Genomic DNA, 18,595 nt, shown 5'->3' with positions numbered 1-18,595 from the left:
TTAGTGAACCACCCATTCTATCCTTTAAAAAAAAGTTAAAAGAAAACAGGGGAAAAAAGTAGAATCATTACAAATATATAAACTACTTCTTGACTATACTGTACTAAGAAAACCGAAGAAACCAGACATCATATATTCTGAAAATGCTACTAACACAAAGTTCAAATATATTTGTTTTATCAAAATCACTAACCCAGGCTCTAAAAGAAATGAAGAATCCCTTCTAAAGGGTCCAGTAGGAAGGAAAGACACTATTCAAACACAAGTGACAAGATGACAAGTGCCTAAGTCTAAGCAAGTTTAAGCAGCATTTTAGGGTCAATCCAAGTAGCTCTGGTGGGGAACTGGGGATGGAGGGTGGAGCAACTTTTGCAAACTGTGTTACCACAAAGGGCTTTCTGAATTCGGACGAGGCAAATATGGCCCTCCTGCTCATCTCCTTCAGGTCTTTTCTCTAAAGTCACCTTCCTGGAGGACTTTCCTGACCACCCTACCTGAGAACTATACCCTCCTCCTCATACTCTTATCTCCCTGCTTTATTTTTCTCCATAGTACGTACTATCACCGTCCAACAGACTATACATTTTACTTGTTTATTATCTGTCTCCACTAGAATGTCGGCTCCAGGTTGAGACTTTGTCTATTTTGTTCAAATGCTGTATCCCCAGTGTCTGTGCCACGTCTCAGGTGTTCAATAAATACCTAATGAAGCAGTGAAAGAGAAAAAAGAATGGGTATTCCAGTAAGCAATCGTATGATGTATTAAATGAAGGGCAAAGTTGTGACCAAGGAGTATGTACAGACAAAGTGACAGGATTGTAGCTCATGAATGGGAAATGAAGGAATTTCTAATGTTACTTTATGTGTAGTGGGAGAAATTATAGCTCACTTCTTCTAATCCGAGGAAACTTAAAACTATTTCTATCTGGCGAATATTCCAATTAAACTTTATCCCTACAGGTCATGAGTATAACACATTAACGCAGCTTCCTACAGTTAACAATTTAGAGATCTGAAATAAATCATGAAAGCCTAGTATTTCTTTTTAACTCGAGCAGAACCTGACGATATATCATGTACACATTGTAGGAACGGTCTATTTAATTCTCCAAAAGAATATGAATATTCTACCACAATTTTCGTGTAAATTAGGAATACACTGACCACCACAAAAAAGACTCAGTGATCTTTTAAAAGATAAAGAAATGAGGACTGAAAAGGTCAAGAACAATGTAGTATTGTGCCAATTTCACATGAAGAAAAATCAACAAAACAGGTCTGTATCCAAAATGTCTTGATCAAACAAGTCAGAGCAAAATAACAGTATTTCCTAAACATTTATTATTTTTGTTTAGCAATCCATGAAATGAAAATGTCACACAGTTCATGTCCTGAGCATTAACTCCAAGTAGTTACTAAAAAGGTAATTCAAATTTCAATTCCAAAATACAGTTCTATAAAGCTATAAAAATCCAACATCCTACCCTATGATAAAATTAGAGCATTTTAAAAACCCACCTGAAAATGCTTAGAAACTATAAACTCCTTTCTTCAAAATAAAAGTCACACACATCACTAATTCAAAATGTTAATACAAAAGTCATTCGAACCGGCAACTCAAGAGATCCTATAAAACCCAAATGTTCAATAGCCTGTTTATTGGAAATAATGCTGATGTTACAACACAGCCTTAAGCAGATATACAAAATAACTCAATAAAAATTTATTTTATCTCTGCCTTGTATATACCAGGTGATTTACTTCTAAGATGTCCCTGATAACCTTACTGAACCCCGGTACTTTAACAGCCAAAGCTGAGGCTACTTCAGAATTATGCAGGTAGCTTAAACATACATGAACATTACACTACCCCAAACATAGTATTTGTTTCGCCTCACAACAATGTACTGAAACTGATAATCAAACAACTCTATTCCCTTATCTTAATCAGTAAAAACAGGAGCCATTTAGGAGGGGTGGCGGTGAATTAATCAAGAACAGACAGATGTGTAAGTATGGAGTAATTCAGGACACTGTATGCTTTGCTATGACACTCTCAATTTTATTCAATGAAAACCACAGAAAAAAAAGATTCGTGAGAACTGATTATTAATAACTACATATCACTTAGCCAACATGACATGATAGATGTATTAAAGTCTCAGGCCAGAATCTGTATATAATACTACTCCAAAAGCTCACCTCCTGCCAATTTCCCCCCCTTACCTAAAGAAGTGCCCACTGCTTCCTTCTGATTTAGTTCTCAAAATAGCCTTCTATGATACGGTTGTCATAAAGACTGAGGTAGATGCCTGTGGTTTGCAAATGCACAAACAAACAAAAATGAAACCCTGAAACTGTGTCAATTTTGTGAAGCCTGAAAAAGTACTGCACTGGGTGAATTTCATTTCCCATCATAGTTATTGTAGGAATACAATACTGTAATTTAAGAACAAAAGTCATCTCATGCTGTTAGGATTAGGAACATCTGTGTCCTATTCATGACCATTTTCAGGAAAACTATCAAGAAGTCCACTGCCCAAGAAAAAATGCAGTAAAAAATATTGAACAGGAAAAAAATGTTAATAACCTAGAAATAACCTCACCAACTCATCACCCTTCTTCTGCTGTAGTTCTTTGCATTTCACCAGTTTCTTAGCAACCATACGGGACTCAAGACAGTAACGACACACAGACCCAGAGAAAACGGGTTTGGTTTTGTTTTTTTCTTTAAAAATCTAGAACCAGTTGCACTGAACCTTGTTCTCTCTACCTAGGAGTCACTTAAGACAGGGGTCCAATTTAGATAAATATACCACCCTAAAGGTCAGTGACCAAATTTGGTCAACAGTGGTGCCATCACTGCCGTCATCATTCTTGTCACTGTCAGAAACAACTGTCACCTTGCCATTACCAGGAAGGGAGAGCAACTGGAATATTCCTTTTGTAAGTTCTATTTACAGACTACAAAGGGCCCAACACCATCTTAGTATGATCTTACACAATGGAAGAACCCAAAACAGAAAAGGCTTTCCAACAAAGAATTTTTTGATATTAAAACTGATAAACCACAAAAATTTTTAAGACTCTGCCTCGTTTTGGAACCAATTTCTAACTGCACTGTAAATGTCAGGCATTAATTTTCTGCACACAAATGGTTCGAGTGTTTTGTTTATAATTTTAAAATATCTAGATTTTTTTTAAAAAATGAAGACACCAGTGAAATCTCTAAATATAATGTTCTCACTCAATAGACAGGCCTTGTTCTTGGCTTTTCATCTCTGAAAAGAGCAGAAATTAAGTTTCTTTATACTTACAAAAGATATACAAGCTGCCAGCAATAAAATTCTAACTAGTAAGTCTTCAAACTGCTCAATCACAAGTTCCAGCAAGGTTTTTCCTGTTAGAAACAAACAATTGTTGTAAATGTCATCTTAACAAGAGCACACGAAGGGGGGGGCGGTTAAAAAAAAAAAGAAGAACATACTAAGATAACTCACCTTCTTCAGCCGGTAACTCTGCAGAATGTAGAAATTCCCCAGGCAACGTGTCAAGAAGGGGAGAAAAAAATTAGCACTGTCGTTATAAAGAGAATTGCTAAAATTATCAGTCTTCGAAAGACGTACCCAGATCTATGAACCTTCGACCATTTTAAATAAAAACCACACCAAATGGTACCCCAGGAAAATCTGTTGTAACCAATACCTTAGTGTATCCCGAAGGGTAAAACCGCACCGCTATCTACTAATCAGGGCTCCCGAAACAAGGACTTATTTCAGCTATGTCATGACTTCTGCCAGATGTGTAACTTTGGGTAGCACAAGAACGGTTAGAGGCTTTCTCAACTGCAACGACGCCTCATAAACTGGCTGGGGACAAGAAAATGTCTCGCAGGGTTCAACCCAGTTGCAGGAGAACGCGTCCCTCCCTCCAGCGGGGCCGGCTGCTGCGGGTGAGAAGACACCGAGCTAACTGCGTGCGGGGAAGGTCAAGGGCTCGAGGCGCGGGGGTCCCGGAGGTACGGACAAGCCCGGAGCCCCCGTCTGCAGTCCCTTCTCCCGCGGGGCCGGCGCGCGGGCTCGACCCGCCGCCTGCAGCCCTCGGCGGGCGCTGAGCCCAGACCCACGAGGTGGAGCCCGGTCAGCCATCTTCCCTGGCTCTCGGGCCCGCGCCGGGCCGCGCGGGGCCCCTGCAGTCCCGGAGCCGGGCACCTACCGTTGGAACCCCATTTCTCCTTGAGCTTCTTGACCTGCTCCAGGCTCAGCCCCGTGCTCTCGTTGACGCCGAAGTGGCCCAGCACCTCCTCCACCGTCTTTGTGTGCGCGTTCTCCATGACTGCGGGAGCCCGGCCGGCCTCGCCTCCAGTCCCCGCGGCCTCCTCGCCTCCGCCTCGCACTCGGGCCGCGGGCTCGTGCCACCCCGGGCGCCCAGGCGCGGACCGGCCTCTTCCCCCTCCTCCTCCTGCGGCCGCTTCCGCCTCGCCGGGCGCTGAATCACCCCGCGCCCCCTCCCCCAGACAACCGCCCCTCCGGCTGCCCGGCCCTCGCCGGTGCACGCCCCGGACTCAGCTGGGCGGTGGGGGGCTCCTGACCCTCCCTCCCCTCGTCAGAAGGGAGGGCCTCCTTCGCCCTCAACCGCCCGCCGGGAACGCAGGCCGCGGCCCCCGAACCCCCTCCCCGCTCTCCTGAGGTGATTCGCGGCCCCGCCCGGGCCGGAGGAGGGGGCACCCGGCCGACCCCTGAGGGCAGAACGGAGCGGGGGCGGCGAGCCGGCGGGGTGGTGCGCGGCGCGCTCGCCCTGTTCCCTCAGCTCCGCACCCCCGACAGCGGCGGAGGAAACTGCGGCGAAGGAGAAGGAGGTGGCGTCGGGGACAGCTCCGCGGCGGCTGCTCTAATAGCATTTATCCGCCGCTGCCTCCCCTCTCGCCGCCGCCGCGGCATGTGGACGCCGCTCATTGGCCGAGAGGGCCCAGCGCGGCGCGGGCGGCACGGCCCCGCCCCCTCCCTTCGGCTCCCTCCCCCCCGCGCGACTAGCGCCCACGCCGCCGCGCAGGCCCCGCCCCCTCCCGCGCCCCGCCCCCAGGAACCCGGATAGAGGCCGGCGCGCGCGATGCCGCGCCCGCGGACGCGTGGAGAGCTAATCTTAAACCGGCCCGGGGCTCCGGTGGTCTTCCCTCCCCGCCAGCCCGCTGACACAGAGCCCAGAGAGGTTGAGGGCTCACGGCGGGCTCCCTACACTCGCTGCCCCGAGGAAAACTGCCTGCCCTTCGGGGTGGGCCTGGGGCTGGGGTGGGTGTCTGGGTAGGCGAGGCCGGGGAACCTGGGAACTCGGTCCGCCCTGGGCCTCCCGAAACGCGCTCGGCTCGGTGTCCTTGGCTCGCCCGCCCTCTCGCCCTCTGCCTTGCCGGCCGCATTCTGCGTCCTGATCTGTCTGCTTTAGAGCCCCCTTCAGGAATCGAGGGGAGGAATTCCGCAGTTCACTTCCCACACGGCCCAAATCCCTCATCTGTCGCCTCAGGAACACCGCATCCCACACCCGCAGCCGAGCGCTCCATCGCGCACCAATGTCAGCCCTTCCCCGGCGGGATCTGTGCTCTGACCGAAGGAATCCCACTCGGGGGAGGGGGGAGGGGGTTTTAATTTGAACAGCCCACTCAGCCTTTTGATACATGCCTGCCTAGAAGTCACGGGCTATGCCACCGTAACTGCTAAAGAATGAGAATTGTGCTAGGAGGTGCTTCACTTGGGCATTAAGATCAAGGCTATTTTCTAGATTCCACTTCCCCCAATAGGAGAAAGGACTTTAATCCAAAACCTATTCTTAAACCAGAGATGACTTGCTCCAGAAGTCTGTAGGAAACCTAGGTAACAGCAAAATAAAGGGCATTTTGCTTATGTAAAGTTAGATTACTTAACAGGGAAAGGGAACTTTGCGATGAATTCATGAACAAAAGGTGACCATATTCGCATCACAAAGAACAGCTTCCTTAGGGGAGTATGTCGCAGAAATGAAGCTTTTTGTCTACTTTTGTGTTTGGCAATAGTGTATGATTGGCATGAACCATAGCAGAGAAAGAGAAAAAAAAAAAAAAAAAAAAAACAACACCTCAGTTGTCCCAGATGGCTCAGCTCAGGACTTAAGATGAATTCCTTCAGCCATGCAAATCACAGTATATTACCCAGCTGAAAAAATCAGGCACGTCATTTCATTTAATTATTTCCGAGGAGTGGAGGCTGGCATGCAGTTTTGATTGATACTTGGAAAAGGACCAACAAAACCCTACACGAAATAAACAAACAAAATTCTAGTGTATGGCAATGCGCTAAGAGAAGCAAGGTGGAAACTGGTTAGGTCACAGGATTGGAGCTGCCTCCTGGAGGGACACGTGATCGTGTGGTGGAGGTGTGGTAATGGAGGGTTGGTGGTTCTTTTCCCTCTGAGAACAGGTCTGCACCATTGCTTCTGCCTCACCTCATCTTTTTCAGCAATAATAAAGGTACTATAAGCTTAAGGATTGGTAACTGTCTTAGCCTGGAAATTATCTTGGCCACTTGACTTTGGGTCTCTGTTCCATGGTTCCATGGATCCTTGCAGTTGTAAGGATCTGGTATGATCATGAGGTTTTTAAGGGGTTCCCAGTATTGGCTGTTGTATTCAGTGGTCTTCTTGGGATTGTCACGTGCCTAGTTCCATCTTATCATTCAGCACTCACCTTGAAAGAGAATGTCATCTCCCTGAAGATGTCTTGGCTGAGTACTTAAAGTAGCTACCTTCCCTGGTCACCCTTGCTATCGCATTGTTTTATTTTTTTCATGGCATTTATCTGCAATACTGTGGGGTGGTTTTTTTTGTTTGTTTGTTTGTTTTTAAGCTGTTCACTGTCGGTTTGTCCTAACTAGAATACAATCTCCATGAGAATATGGGTTTGTCTGTCTTGTCCATCCTCAGGATGTAGAATGGTCCCTGGTATACTTTCATCATTTACTGAACGCCTACTGTCGCAGTTACGAGTTCCGCTATCCCTGATCCATCGGTGACTTGCAAACGGCCTCCGCTCAGGAAAAGCTTCAAGAAATCAATTGACAAAGTTCATTGATTTCCAATTTGTGAAATAAACAGGAGGGCCTCCGAACTACTCGCCTCATGGGAATGGCTGTGAAGGTTAGTTAATCAGGTTTAACAAATACAAAACAAGGCAGCATTAAAGGCTTCTCAGAGAGGAGTGATGTGTAAGTTCACATTGGTGCTGTTACCACATTGTCATCACCTCCTAGACTGTTCTTTGCAAATCTGCTATCTATTGGAGGTTGGAATACTCCTTTAAACCGAAACTGTGATTTTTAGCCTGGAGTTGGTCCCTTTTATGTGACATACCATTTATGTGCTTGGTTCATCAACCTGTGGGTATCGCTGAAACTTTTTGTTTATAGGTGGCCAAAATTTAGAATAAAGCCAGCCTCTGAAGGGCAGAAAAATCAAGTTTCTCTTATGTAGAAATAAACTTGGGGCGCCTGGGTGGCTCAGCTGTTAAGCATCTCTCTTTGGCTCAGGTCATGATCCCTGGGATCGAGTCCCTCATCATCCAGATCCCTCCTCAGAGGGAAGCCTGCTTCTCCCTCTCCCACTTGTCCTGCTTGTATTCCCTCTCTTGCTGTCTCTCTCTCTGTCAAATAAATAAAATATTTAAAAAATCATAAATAAAAAAGAAACTTATGTTCAATTTACTTTGCGCGTTGAACTACATGTGCTTCTCCTGAACAAGGTTAAAAAAAAAAAAAGTAACAATGGGTTTTGGAAGTACTCTATTGTCTACCCAAGATTGCAGCTATTTTCAATCAATTGAGGACAGGGAGAGGAGAAAGAAGAGAAACAGTGATTCAGAATAATGGATGATTTGATCAAAGAACCTCAAAGGAATTAATAAAGGAGGACATTACCTAGTAATAGGCAGACTAGTTTCAAAGCTAGGCAGACAGAAAAGGCCCAGTAAAAAAGAGTGACCTGGAAAGGAGGCCCCAGCCAACTTCCTAACCCTCTACAGCCCTCCTGTAGAGCAATGGAGATTGCAAAAGGCAGTCTGTTCCATATTTGGACAGCTTTAATCATTAAAGTAGGCTCATTCTAGGCTGAATCCACATCCCCTAACTAACTTCCCTTATATATTGTTTCTTTTTTTTATTTTTTATTTTTTAAAGATTTTGTTTATTTATTCGACAGACAGAGAGATCACAAGTAGGCAGAGAGGCAGGCAGAGAGAGAGGGGGAAGCAGGCTCCCCACTGAGCAGGGAGCCTGATGCGGGCCTCCATCCCAGGACCTGAGCTGAAGGCAGAGGCTTTAACCCACTGAGCCACCCAGGCACCCCTATATTTTTTTCTTGTTTAGCCCTCTGGAACAACTCTGAATAAATTTAACCCCTCTTCTGTGTGAGATCCCTTTGAGTATTGCAAAATATCTATGGTGCTTTATAAAGACTCTTTTCTCAGGTAAAAGAAACAGCTCAGTTCCTGAGCTGTTCCTCCTAGAGCAGGAGTCTACAATCCCTCGGTATCCTCATTGGCCAGTCTTGGAGACACCCAACACGGAGCACAAAAGTTTAGGCATAGTCTTGGAGCAAAGCCCTAGTGGAGGTACCACTATCCTCCCTTGTTCTGATTCTTTCCCCCCGAACATTGTTGATTTATCTTAACAATCAACTCAAAACTGAATCCTGTATACATAAACTATAGTCTTATTAAATCTTCCCATCGTGTACTTGCACTGTTGATTCTTTTTAACCCAGGCACTGAACTCTGACTATAACGGAATGTTCTCATGTTCATTTTGGTCCTTGCAGTCTGCTGTGGGTTTTTTTTGAGTTTTCATCTTCAAGACATATTTTATCTCTACGTCCCAGCTTGGGTTATGCATAAATCTGGAAAGTATAACTTAGAACTTCTATATCTTTATCCAATAGAATGTCTAGACATTCATTCCAGATCAGAAAATAATCAACTGGATTTAGTTGTTCAACAGCCATAAAATCAACTTGGCTACAGGTTCCAAAGTCAGGAAAGTGAAAATCTTAGAATGTATTCTCTTGCCTCTCTGTCTCCCATAGTACTCTGTTATACAACAGTGAACAGACTATTCTTTCAGTTGAGCACCTGATGTAGTAGTCAACTTGACTTAAGGATCATGTTATGTGAAAAGTACATATTTACATGCTAGACTCAGAACAGTAAGCTGTTCACACTGAGAGGCAAGTGGGAAGTAAGGCTGTCCAACTCAGTCACATCTGGCCTCTCTTACTGACTCTGGAACATATGCATGTTGAGTAAAGAATGGACAGAATTCAGGTACCTGGGTGGCTCAGTCCTTAAACATGGGCCTTCGGCTCGGGTCATGGTCCCAGGGTCCTGGGGTCGAGCCCCACATCGGGCTCCCTGCTCTGCAGGAAGCCTGCTTCTCCCTCTCCCACTCCCCCTCCTTGTGTTCCCTCTATTGCTGCGTCTCTGTCAAATAAAGATTTTATTTATTTATTTGACAGACAGAGATCACAACTAGGCAGAGAGGCAGGCAGAGAGAGAGGGGGAAGCAGGCTCCCTGCTAAGCAGAGAGCCCAATGCAGGGCTTGATCCCAGGACCCTGGGATCATGACCTGAGCCAAAGGCAGAGGCTTTAACTCACTGAGCCACCCAGGCACCCCTAAATAAATAAAATGTTAAAAAAAAAAAAGAATGGACAGAATTGCTGCAATAGTAAAATACTTTGTTATGTATATTTAAGTCTCTTCAGGTAACCATGGGATGTTAGTCCACTGTGTTATTATCTCGCCCACATTTCTGGACTTGCTCATAAGAACTTAATGAGAAGACCAGTCGAATGTGTTGTTGACTCTAGATATATTGTCTACAACAGACTCAAAGTCCATGTCCTGGTGAACAGACTCCAAGTCACATTCTAGTGAATTTTCATAGAAATGTACCTGCTTTGGCATAGCTTGTGTTTTGTTTTGTTTTTTGCTGGCTTGTGTTTTTGTAACACATGCCAGTGCCTAGCGACCACCATTTTTTCTACAGGTTCATAAACTATAACTTTAACATCTGAGAATTTGCCAAACTTGACAGAATGCCTTTTCCAGAATTTGCCTCCCTGCCTCCATTGGTAAGTATTCTTTTGATGATTTAGTGTCCAAAAGCCAACGGACTAGCTTATGTTTATAATAAAGGGACTTACTGGAAGTCGACTCCAAATTCCCAACAGCTTGATCCAGGTGCCAGAATAAAGTCACAGAGAATCTCTTTCTATGCCTTGGATCTGCTGCTTTCTCTTGCCTTTGCCTTTGATGTAGGTTCTGTCCAGGTGACAGCAGACATGGCCCCCAGCATCTCCGGTTTAAAATCCACATTTAGAAATTTCATGGAGGGAAAGGCCTAATATTTTCTGAGAGTCCTGTATCCCACCTGAAAAAAGGGACTGCGGTCTGAATTAGATGCACTGAGAGTAGGGAAGAAGTGGTTCCCTGAAACAGTGGTTTTCAAACTTTGGCCTGCAGCAACATCACCTGGGGGGCTTGTGAACAGTCTTCTGGGCCCTCCTTCCAGAATGCTCACTCAGGAGATCTGGGATGGAGTCCAAGAACGTGCATTTCTAGCCAGTTCCCAGGTGATGTCCACACGGCTAGTTAAGGACCTGCATCCTGGAAAACAATGCCTCTATGGAAAATCTAATCAAGGAAGGGAATGAATGGTGGGTTGACTGGACAAAAGATGTCCACTTCATTGAGGAAAGTCAAAGAGCTTAACTCCTTTAGGAGGAAGCAGAAGTAACCGGCATGGAACACTGGGAAGTCTGGTTGGGAATGGAGTTCCACTGGAGTTCTCAGCAGCCTCCCCTCCATTCTAAGCTCCGGCCACAAGGGACTATCATCTGTTCCTCTGCACTTTGCTCAGGCTATTCCTGTTCCTGCTGCTTGGATCTGCCTGGCGAACCCCTAATCCTCTGTCCAAGATGAGGGCTAAATCCCACCCCATCTTGGAAGCCTTCTCTGACCACGGTCATCTCTTCTCCAGCACTTCCATTCTCACCACCCCAGAAATTAGTTGCTCCCGGTCCTACAGCCCACATGGCACTTTGTATTATCCTCACTCAACTGTAGTTCCGTAACTCGGGTTTTCTGCGGTATTTTTGGTTTTGTTTTTGTTTTTTCAGGTTTGCCTCCCACTTCTCAGGTGTATCTTTGTCAGCCTGCTTCCCGCCTTCTACGCAACTTGAAACGCGGCGTGTCCCAGGACTTTGAATGTGGGACTTTCTTCCTTATCCACAATCTTTCCTTAGGCCCACTGCTTTAAATTCCACCTAAATATTGATGACAAGCCCATTTGTATATCCAGACTCCTAAACCCAGCTGTCTCCTTGATCTTGTCCCTTGTTTGGGACACGGACTCACATGGGAGAGTGACAGGTGTGGGGCGGGGTGGGGCGGTGGGATGGTCACCGCCCTCTGAGCAGTGAGCCATGAATAATATATAGCCATTTGCACAGTCAGAGCTGAGAACAGCATTTGGAACAGAAGGACCGGCAAACTGGCAAACGTACATGTCTTTCTTTCATCCCGCTTAGTAACTAGTCACTTGTTTATTGTCTGTGTTCTTCCACCAAATTATAAGGTCCAGGAGAACAAGGATCATATGTACTTAGAAGGTGTACAAGAACGAATGAATGCATGATAATTATTTGTTGTGAGGTCTTCGAGTGCTCCCTTCTTGACTGTGTGTCCCCGTGCCTAGAGCAGGGTGGGTCACATAGCAGATCCTCCGTGCACTAATTCATGAAGCCTTTCACTTCCTTTGCAATTACTGCTCTGGGGGGAAAAAAAAAATGTTGCCATTAAAAAAAAAAAAAAAATTACAGAAAAGAAACCCATGCATCAGTGCCAAACAAAGTACTGTGGAATGGTTTTCAAAACCATAGCTCCCTGATGGGATAATGTAGTTTAAATATAGCTGCTATTTTTCCCTCCGGTTGGTTTGTTCTTTGATTTCTGTGGAAAGATTTCAAAAGTTCTCTTCCACTGCCCTCTTTTCTCACCCCCCAAGGTGCTCAGACCTTAAACAGTGAAATGTTTAAAATGAAAAGATGACAGTGCTTCCCGAGCCGGGTAGAGAAATGAACAGTGATTAAATGCGATTTTAATTTTAAATGATGAGCTCCTCAGAGTGTCCCTTCCCTGCCCGGGGCCAGGGTGCTGCTCTGGCGATGGTTGGGGCGCAGGGAGCAGGTAGAGTTTCCGTCGGGCAGAAATCCAAGGTTTGCGAATGCCCCGGATAGGGTTGCAGTGGACAAATTCCTAGAATAGGATCTTTGTTCCCAAGCTCATGAGCTCGCTCCCTTGATGTCCCACAATAGAAAAATAAAGGAGGGGGGGTGGAAGTGGTGGCGGTGGAGGCATGTTTAGGTCTCCTATTGTGATCCCGCTGTCGTTACCTGATAGTTCACAAAAGATCCCAGGAGCCTGGGCGCCCTCTCAAGTCACCTTGTGATTCTCTCCTGATTTCAGAGGGGGAGGAGGGGGGACACTGTGTATCCTGAGGGAAGCATGTCTGACAAGGCTGATCCGTTCCATCTGGGAGAATGCATCATGGGCCCCATCTGGCTCCAGCAGTCTGCCGATGGTCCTCTCCCGCACACCCCCGCCTGCTCCAGCCCCTCTCCAGCCCGCTCAGCCTTCATCCCCCCCCACCCCCCACCGCCCAAGGCTGCAGCTCCAGGCTTCTTGCCTTCTTTTCTGCAATCGCCTTTGCTCCTTTCTCCCACCTGAGGCTTCTCTCAATCTCCCAGCCCTGCGCAGAAGTGTGCTCGTGCACGTCCCTTGGGACATCCCTGTCCATTCACTGCGTCCTCCTGCACCACCCAGATCATGTCCCGATCTGGAGAGAGATACACCCAGTGTAAGGTCCTGTTCTGTCTCTCACATGCCAGATACAAGGGTACTGCCCTCCCTTCTCTGTCTGAGCAGCTGTCCATCTCTTATGGTCTAAAACCCACAGCCTCTGCTTTAACCTTCAAGCTTGACATTTGAATCTTCTCAGGTGGGTTCCATCAGCACAGATGGGGGATGGGCAGAGTACAAGAAAGCAAAGGCTTGGCTGGGGATGTTTGCAAACATGAGACGTTTCTCTTCCATGACTCATCGGAGGAGAGCAGAGTCCTCCCTCTTCCTGGAATGCAGCAAACCCATGGCCAAATCCTACCCCCACCCTACCCCCAAAATAAAACAACCCACACAAAGAGCCTTGTCCTTAAAAATCAGATTTCCCCCCCAAAGATCTGACATGGCAACTTGGGGAGGGGAGTCTTTTAAGGCCTCCGGAGAACAGCCTCGAAGAGGACTCTCTGATCTGGGGATAAAGGGAATCGCAGAAACAGCCCATCATCTGCAGGCAAAGAAAGTGCATGTGTTGTTAGGTGGGGTCCCTTGAAGAAAAGTGCTTTCATGGCCCCCTACCTCCTCCACTTCCCCCAAACTTTCTATTTAGTAGCTTCCTAATATAAAACCTGGGATAAGGGTGCCTGGGTGGCTCAGTGGGTTAAGCCTCTGCCTTCGGCTCAGGTCATGATCCCAGGGTCCTGGGATGGAGCCCCGAATTGGGCTCTCTTCTCGGCAGGGAGCCTGCTTCCCCCTCTCTCTCTGCCTACTTGTGATCTCTCAGTCATATAAATGAAAAATCTAAAAAACAAAACAAAACCAGACCTGGGATAGACAACTTTTGGGTCATGCCAGAGAGCCTTGATTTCAGTGGTACATAAAAGGGCTCTGGGGAAAAAAAAAAAAAATAGGTTGATGTAGATAAAAGGGAAGGAAAGGAGACAAAAGGAAGATAACATTTATCACGCACATACCGGCCATGCATGCAACGTGTTAGGAGCTTTCCATGTGTTGTCTTACCCCATCCTCGGGAGGAGCCTGTCTGGTAGGTATCATTATTACTCCTATTTTCCCAGCTACTGACAGCTGACTCTCAGACAGGTTTAAGTCCTTTGCTGAAGTCACACACATAGAAATCGCTATTCAGTAAACATTGGTAAGAAAACAAGATTATGGGCGCCTGGGTGGCTCAGCTGGTTAAGCACCTGCCTCAGGCTCAGTTCATTGTCCCAGGGTCCTGGGATCGAGTCCCCGCATTGTGCTCTCTGCTCTCCAGAAAGTCTGCTTCTCCCTATCTTCTGACCCTCCCCTCTGCTTGTGCTTTCTCTCTCTCCCTCTCGGTCTCAAATAAATAAAAATTTAAAAAAGAATACAAGATTTTTTGTACGGGAGAAGGACTAGTTAGTTAGAACCATTCCTCACGCCATGAAATGCAATACGTTTCATAGGGGAAAGAGTTAAACACTAGGAAAAAAAAATCTGTAAAAACAATTAAAAGCATCAACAAAAGCATATACAGATGGAAGAGAGATACATTTCTAAGTACCTCAGATAAGGAAACATTTTAACTTGCATAGAAAGGTGACAAAACAAATGGAGGGACTCTATGCATAGAGAGTGGGAAAGAAACAACATGATTCCTGAAAAATCTTTTAATGCCAGGAGTCTGATTTGAAGCGTGCATGTGCTCAGAGAAAGACACAAGCATCCGGATCTTGACTGTAGCAAATGTCTCGGCCGCTGATTCTGGGAGCAGGTTAGTTTCCTGGCCCCTGAGCCCACTGTGACAAGAGGCGGGGTCATTCTGAGTTCTGCAGAGCTGTAGTCCCCGCGGGTGGGGGAGGGACAGCTGTTTAATTCGCTGCACACGGAGCTGAGAAAGACGCAAAGAAGAAAGTGACATCCACTGAAAACCGCATGAGGCGGCTTCTGCCAGCAGAATGCAGTGACCTGAACTGGAATTCTGCCAGGACAGTGGGATTAACTTCCCAAGCGCGGGCCAAAACGGGCCCCAGGATTTTTATTTTTATTCGTTTTCCATTACAACTGCACAGCAACGCAAACAAGCCCCAAAACAATGAGAGCCACTGAGTCATTTTCTCTTGCGGGTGCAGGGTACCACCTCGGTGCCACACAACTTGCTGACCTTATCTTACCGAAGTGTACGACTGAGGGTTTGATTACTCACTTCCCCACCAACGTGAATGGGAGAGTGGCATCATGATTGCCCAATTAAAGCAGTATGCGCGCGCGCGCGCGCGCGCGCGCACACACACACACACACACACACACACACACACACAAAAGCAAAAAGTAAAGCAAGATAAGCCCATGGAACCAGGAATAAAACTTGAGAAGGCAGCGGGCCTGAGAAAAGCTAGGTCTAGCTCTCCCAGTCCCCCAAGATCAGGAGCCTGTAGGCACTGGGATTGAAAGAAGTCTTACCCAAGGCAACTAAGTGTCAATTAAAGAGACGCCCCGCCCCGGTTAGGGGGGAAGGGAAAGGCTTAGTGCATTAGAACCACACCACCCACACTTCCGGCTAATGATGTTCTCAATGAGTGTTTCCTAAAGGGCAGGCATTAGGTATGATTTAGCTTGTGATTTGCTCTATTTTTCCCACTACATGATTCAACCTTATCACAGGTCCTCAAAATACAGCCTTTTGGCAATGGTAAGGAAACAAATTCAGGGAATTGCAGCCACCTAGTAAGGAATGTATGCTCTTAGGCAAACTACTTAACCCTTGCCCCTAAGTTCCTCTTTGGTGAAATGTGGGAAAGAGAACTGACCTCACGTAGCTTTCATGAAGTGGAGTGTGTCTAGCACAGCACCTGGAGAAGAGCTGCGACAGACACACACCTTTATCTTAGGATCATCTTCAGATCCGGCTTTCTCAAAACAAATCATTCAGTTCAATCTCATAATAAACACATCTACTAACATTACTGAGTATGTAGAGGCTTCTTAGTTTTCATTTCTCCCCTTATTTATTTATTTATTATTCAGAGAGCCCAATGCGGGGCTTGATCCCAGGACCCTGAGATCATGACCTGAGCCGAAGGCAGCAGTTTAACCCACTGAGCCACCCAGGCGCCCCTCCCCTCCCACCTTTTCAAAGTAAGAAAGAGGGTGGCTGGGTGATGGACACTGGGGAGGGTGTGTGCTATGGTGAGCTCTGTGAAATGTGTAAGACCGATGAATCACATACCTGCACCCCTGAAACAAATAATACATTATATGTTAATTTTAAAAAGTAAGAAATATGCCAGGCATATAAAAAAAGTACAATCATTATATAATATTATATAATAAGCACTCATATGCCCCCCCCAACCAGTTTAAGAAATTAGACATGCTTGGTACAATGGGAGTCCTCAGGAACTCCGTGAATTCCTCCTCCTTTCTTTCCCAGTGGAGACGTCTATCCTGAACTTGAAGTTTGTCACCCTCATGCACATTTTTATATTTCTACTACATAATATATGTCGATCCACAAGACATTTTGCAAACCGTGCTGTTTTGCATTTTCCGCATCGCACATACAGACCTCACCGATGCTGCGCGTATCCTACATCTTGCCTTTCCTCACTCACAATTACTTTTTTTTTTTTTAGGTTTACCTATATCTCTAGCTACATCTATAGTTACTTCATTTTTTGGCTCTCTCATTACATGTATTTTATTTATTTATTTGACAGAGAGGGACAGCAAGAGAGGGAATACAAGCAAAGGCAGTGGGAGAGGGAGAAGCAGGCTTCTCGCTGAGTGGGGATCCTGATATGGGACTTGATCCCAGGACCCTGCGATCATGATCTGAGCGGAAGGCAGACGCTCAACGACTGAGCCACTGAGGTGCCCCTACATGTATTTTTTTTTTTAAATAAACAAGTAAAACAACACAAATAAAGCGCTGAAATCTCCATAGTTCTTTTCCCTCTGTAGTCCATATTATTAGTGTACAATGTTGGGTTTCCCAGATAAAATCAAAGACTAGAATTTCATTCCCTCTTCCCTAAAACACTTAGCTCTGTTTTTTCCCCCGGCTTCCAAAATTGATGAGACTTCATTTAGGGCTGCCAAATTTTGCACTGCTGGTGCCTGGAAATAGACTGGTGTGCACTGTAGAGAACTCGTCTCCATGTGATAGGTCCCGCCTCCTCTTTCAGACTGTGAAGGCTGCTCCTACCTTGAAGACAGCCAAAGCCAGCATTGCCATGGGGTTCTGGCACTGTGGGGATACTGGCCGATGACAATTTCCGAACTGTGGGACTTTTGATAGAGCCTTAATATCAAAAGAGAATCAAGTAAAGCCTGTGGGTCAGCATGAATTTTTCACTCACAAGTCCCCTCCCTATAGTTATGAATCCCAGACATCTGGGATGTTCTTTCCTCTGAGCTACCTCAATAATTCAAACACTTTTGTTGGCCTGAGAACTACCGTATGGGAAGGTTGTTTACACTAAATCATATATATATTGTATTTTGTGGGCAATTTAAGGGGCTCTCAGGGATTGGTTTGACTGTAGTTAATTTTCACCTTACTCATCATATATAATGTAATTCCTTTTTTGTAAGTTTTCCATAAATGCTAGTTATCACTATTATTATCGGAGAGAAGAAGTATTTCACGGATTTGTAAAAATACCTGAAGAAAAAAATCAGTTTGGGGTATCATGGAAAATGGCCCATATGTATGAAGCTGATGCCTTGGGTCTTCCAGATAATGTGTTCTGGGAAGACCAGGTGCCTTGGTGAGGTTTGGCAAGGCGATGCCCCCACACAGCAGACAGCTTCACCTCAAGTTTCCTTATGGAGCGAACCTTAGCACATGCATAATTGGATTTTATGGTACTCCACCTTTTTTTTTTTTTTATTGCATTTGAAAATATAACATAAAGGGGCCCCTGGGTAGCTCAGTGGGTTAAGCCTCTACCTTCGACTTGGGTCATGATCTCAGGGTTCTGGTATCGAGTCCCACATTGGGCTCTCTGCTCAGCAGGGAGACTGCTTCCCCCCGCCCCCGCCTACCTCTCTGCCTCCTTGTGATCTCTCTCTGTGTGTCAAATAAATAAATAAAATCTTAAAAAAAAAAAAAAAAAGAAAATACAACATAAAAATTGCCACCTTACCTGTTTTGTTTTGTTTTTTTAAAGTAGTCTCCATGCCCAGCATGGAGCCCAATACAGGGCTCGAACTCACCACCTTGGGATCAAGACCTGAGCTGAGATCAAGTCCCACCCCCAACCAACTGAACCAACCAGGCGTGCCACCATCTTAACTATTTTTAAGTGTGCAGTCCAGTAGTAGTAACTACATACACATTGTTGCACAACAGATCTCTAGAACTTTTTCATCTTGCAAAACCAAAACTCTGTGCCAACTGAACAGCGACTCCCCTTCTCTCCCCAGCTTCCCAGTCCCTGGCAACTACCATTCTACTTTCTGTTTCTAAGAGTTTGACTATTTTAGATGCCTCGTGTAAGTGGAATCATGCGGTCTTTGTCTTTTTATGATCGTCTTATTTCGCTTATATACTGTCCTCAAGGTTCATCCACATTGTAGCATATGACAGGATTTCCTTATTTTTTTTTTTAAGGCTGAATGATATTCTGTTGCATGTACACACCACATCTTTTTTATCCTTTTATCCATTCATCTGCTGGTGAACATGTAGGTGGCTTCC

General features: G+C 45.7%; 1 protein-coding gene across 2 annotated transcripts in view; it reads right to left on the bottom strand.

The window, feature by feature from the left end:
- ATP2A2 (ATPase sarcoplasmic/endoplasmic reticulum Ca2+ transporting 2) overlaps positions 1 to 4,941 on the bottom strand; it is a 60,065-nt gene extending 55,124 nt beyond the window's left edge. For both annotated transcript variants that reach the window (XR_001179533.2, XM_004753221.3), the window contains exons 1-3: positions 4,216 to 4,941; positions 3,501 to 3,518; positions 3,318 to 3,400 (exon numbers count right to left, since the gene is read on the bottom strand). Coding sequence is in view for 1 of the 2 variants with exons in the window: in XM_004753221.3 (XP_004753278.1) it covers positions 3,318 to 3,400; positions 3,501 to 3,518; positions 4,216 to 4,333 (219 nt within the window). In the remaining variant the exon portion in view is untranslated. The remainder of the gene's footprint in view (positions 1 to 3,317; positions 3,401 to 3,500; positions 3,519 to 4,215) is intronic.
- Between the last annotated feature and the right edge of the window lie 13,654 nt (positions 4,942 to 18,595).

This window comes from Mustela putorius, unplaced genomic scaffold (genome assembly GCF_011764305.1).
Source record: "Mustela putorius furo isolate JIRA1106 unplaced genomic scaffold, ASM1176430v1.1 tig00537248_pilon_pilon_pilon, whole genome shotgun sequence".
NCBI lineage: Eukaryota > Metazoa > Chordata > Mammalia > Carnivora > Mustelidae > Mustela > Mustela putorius.
The sequence above is the reverse complement of the archived record's forward strand: the minus strand, read 5'-3'. Positions and strand labels throughout refer to the sequence as shown.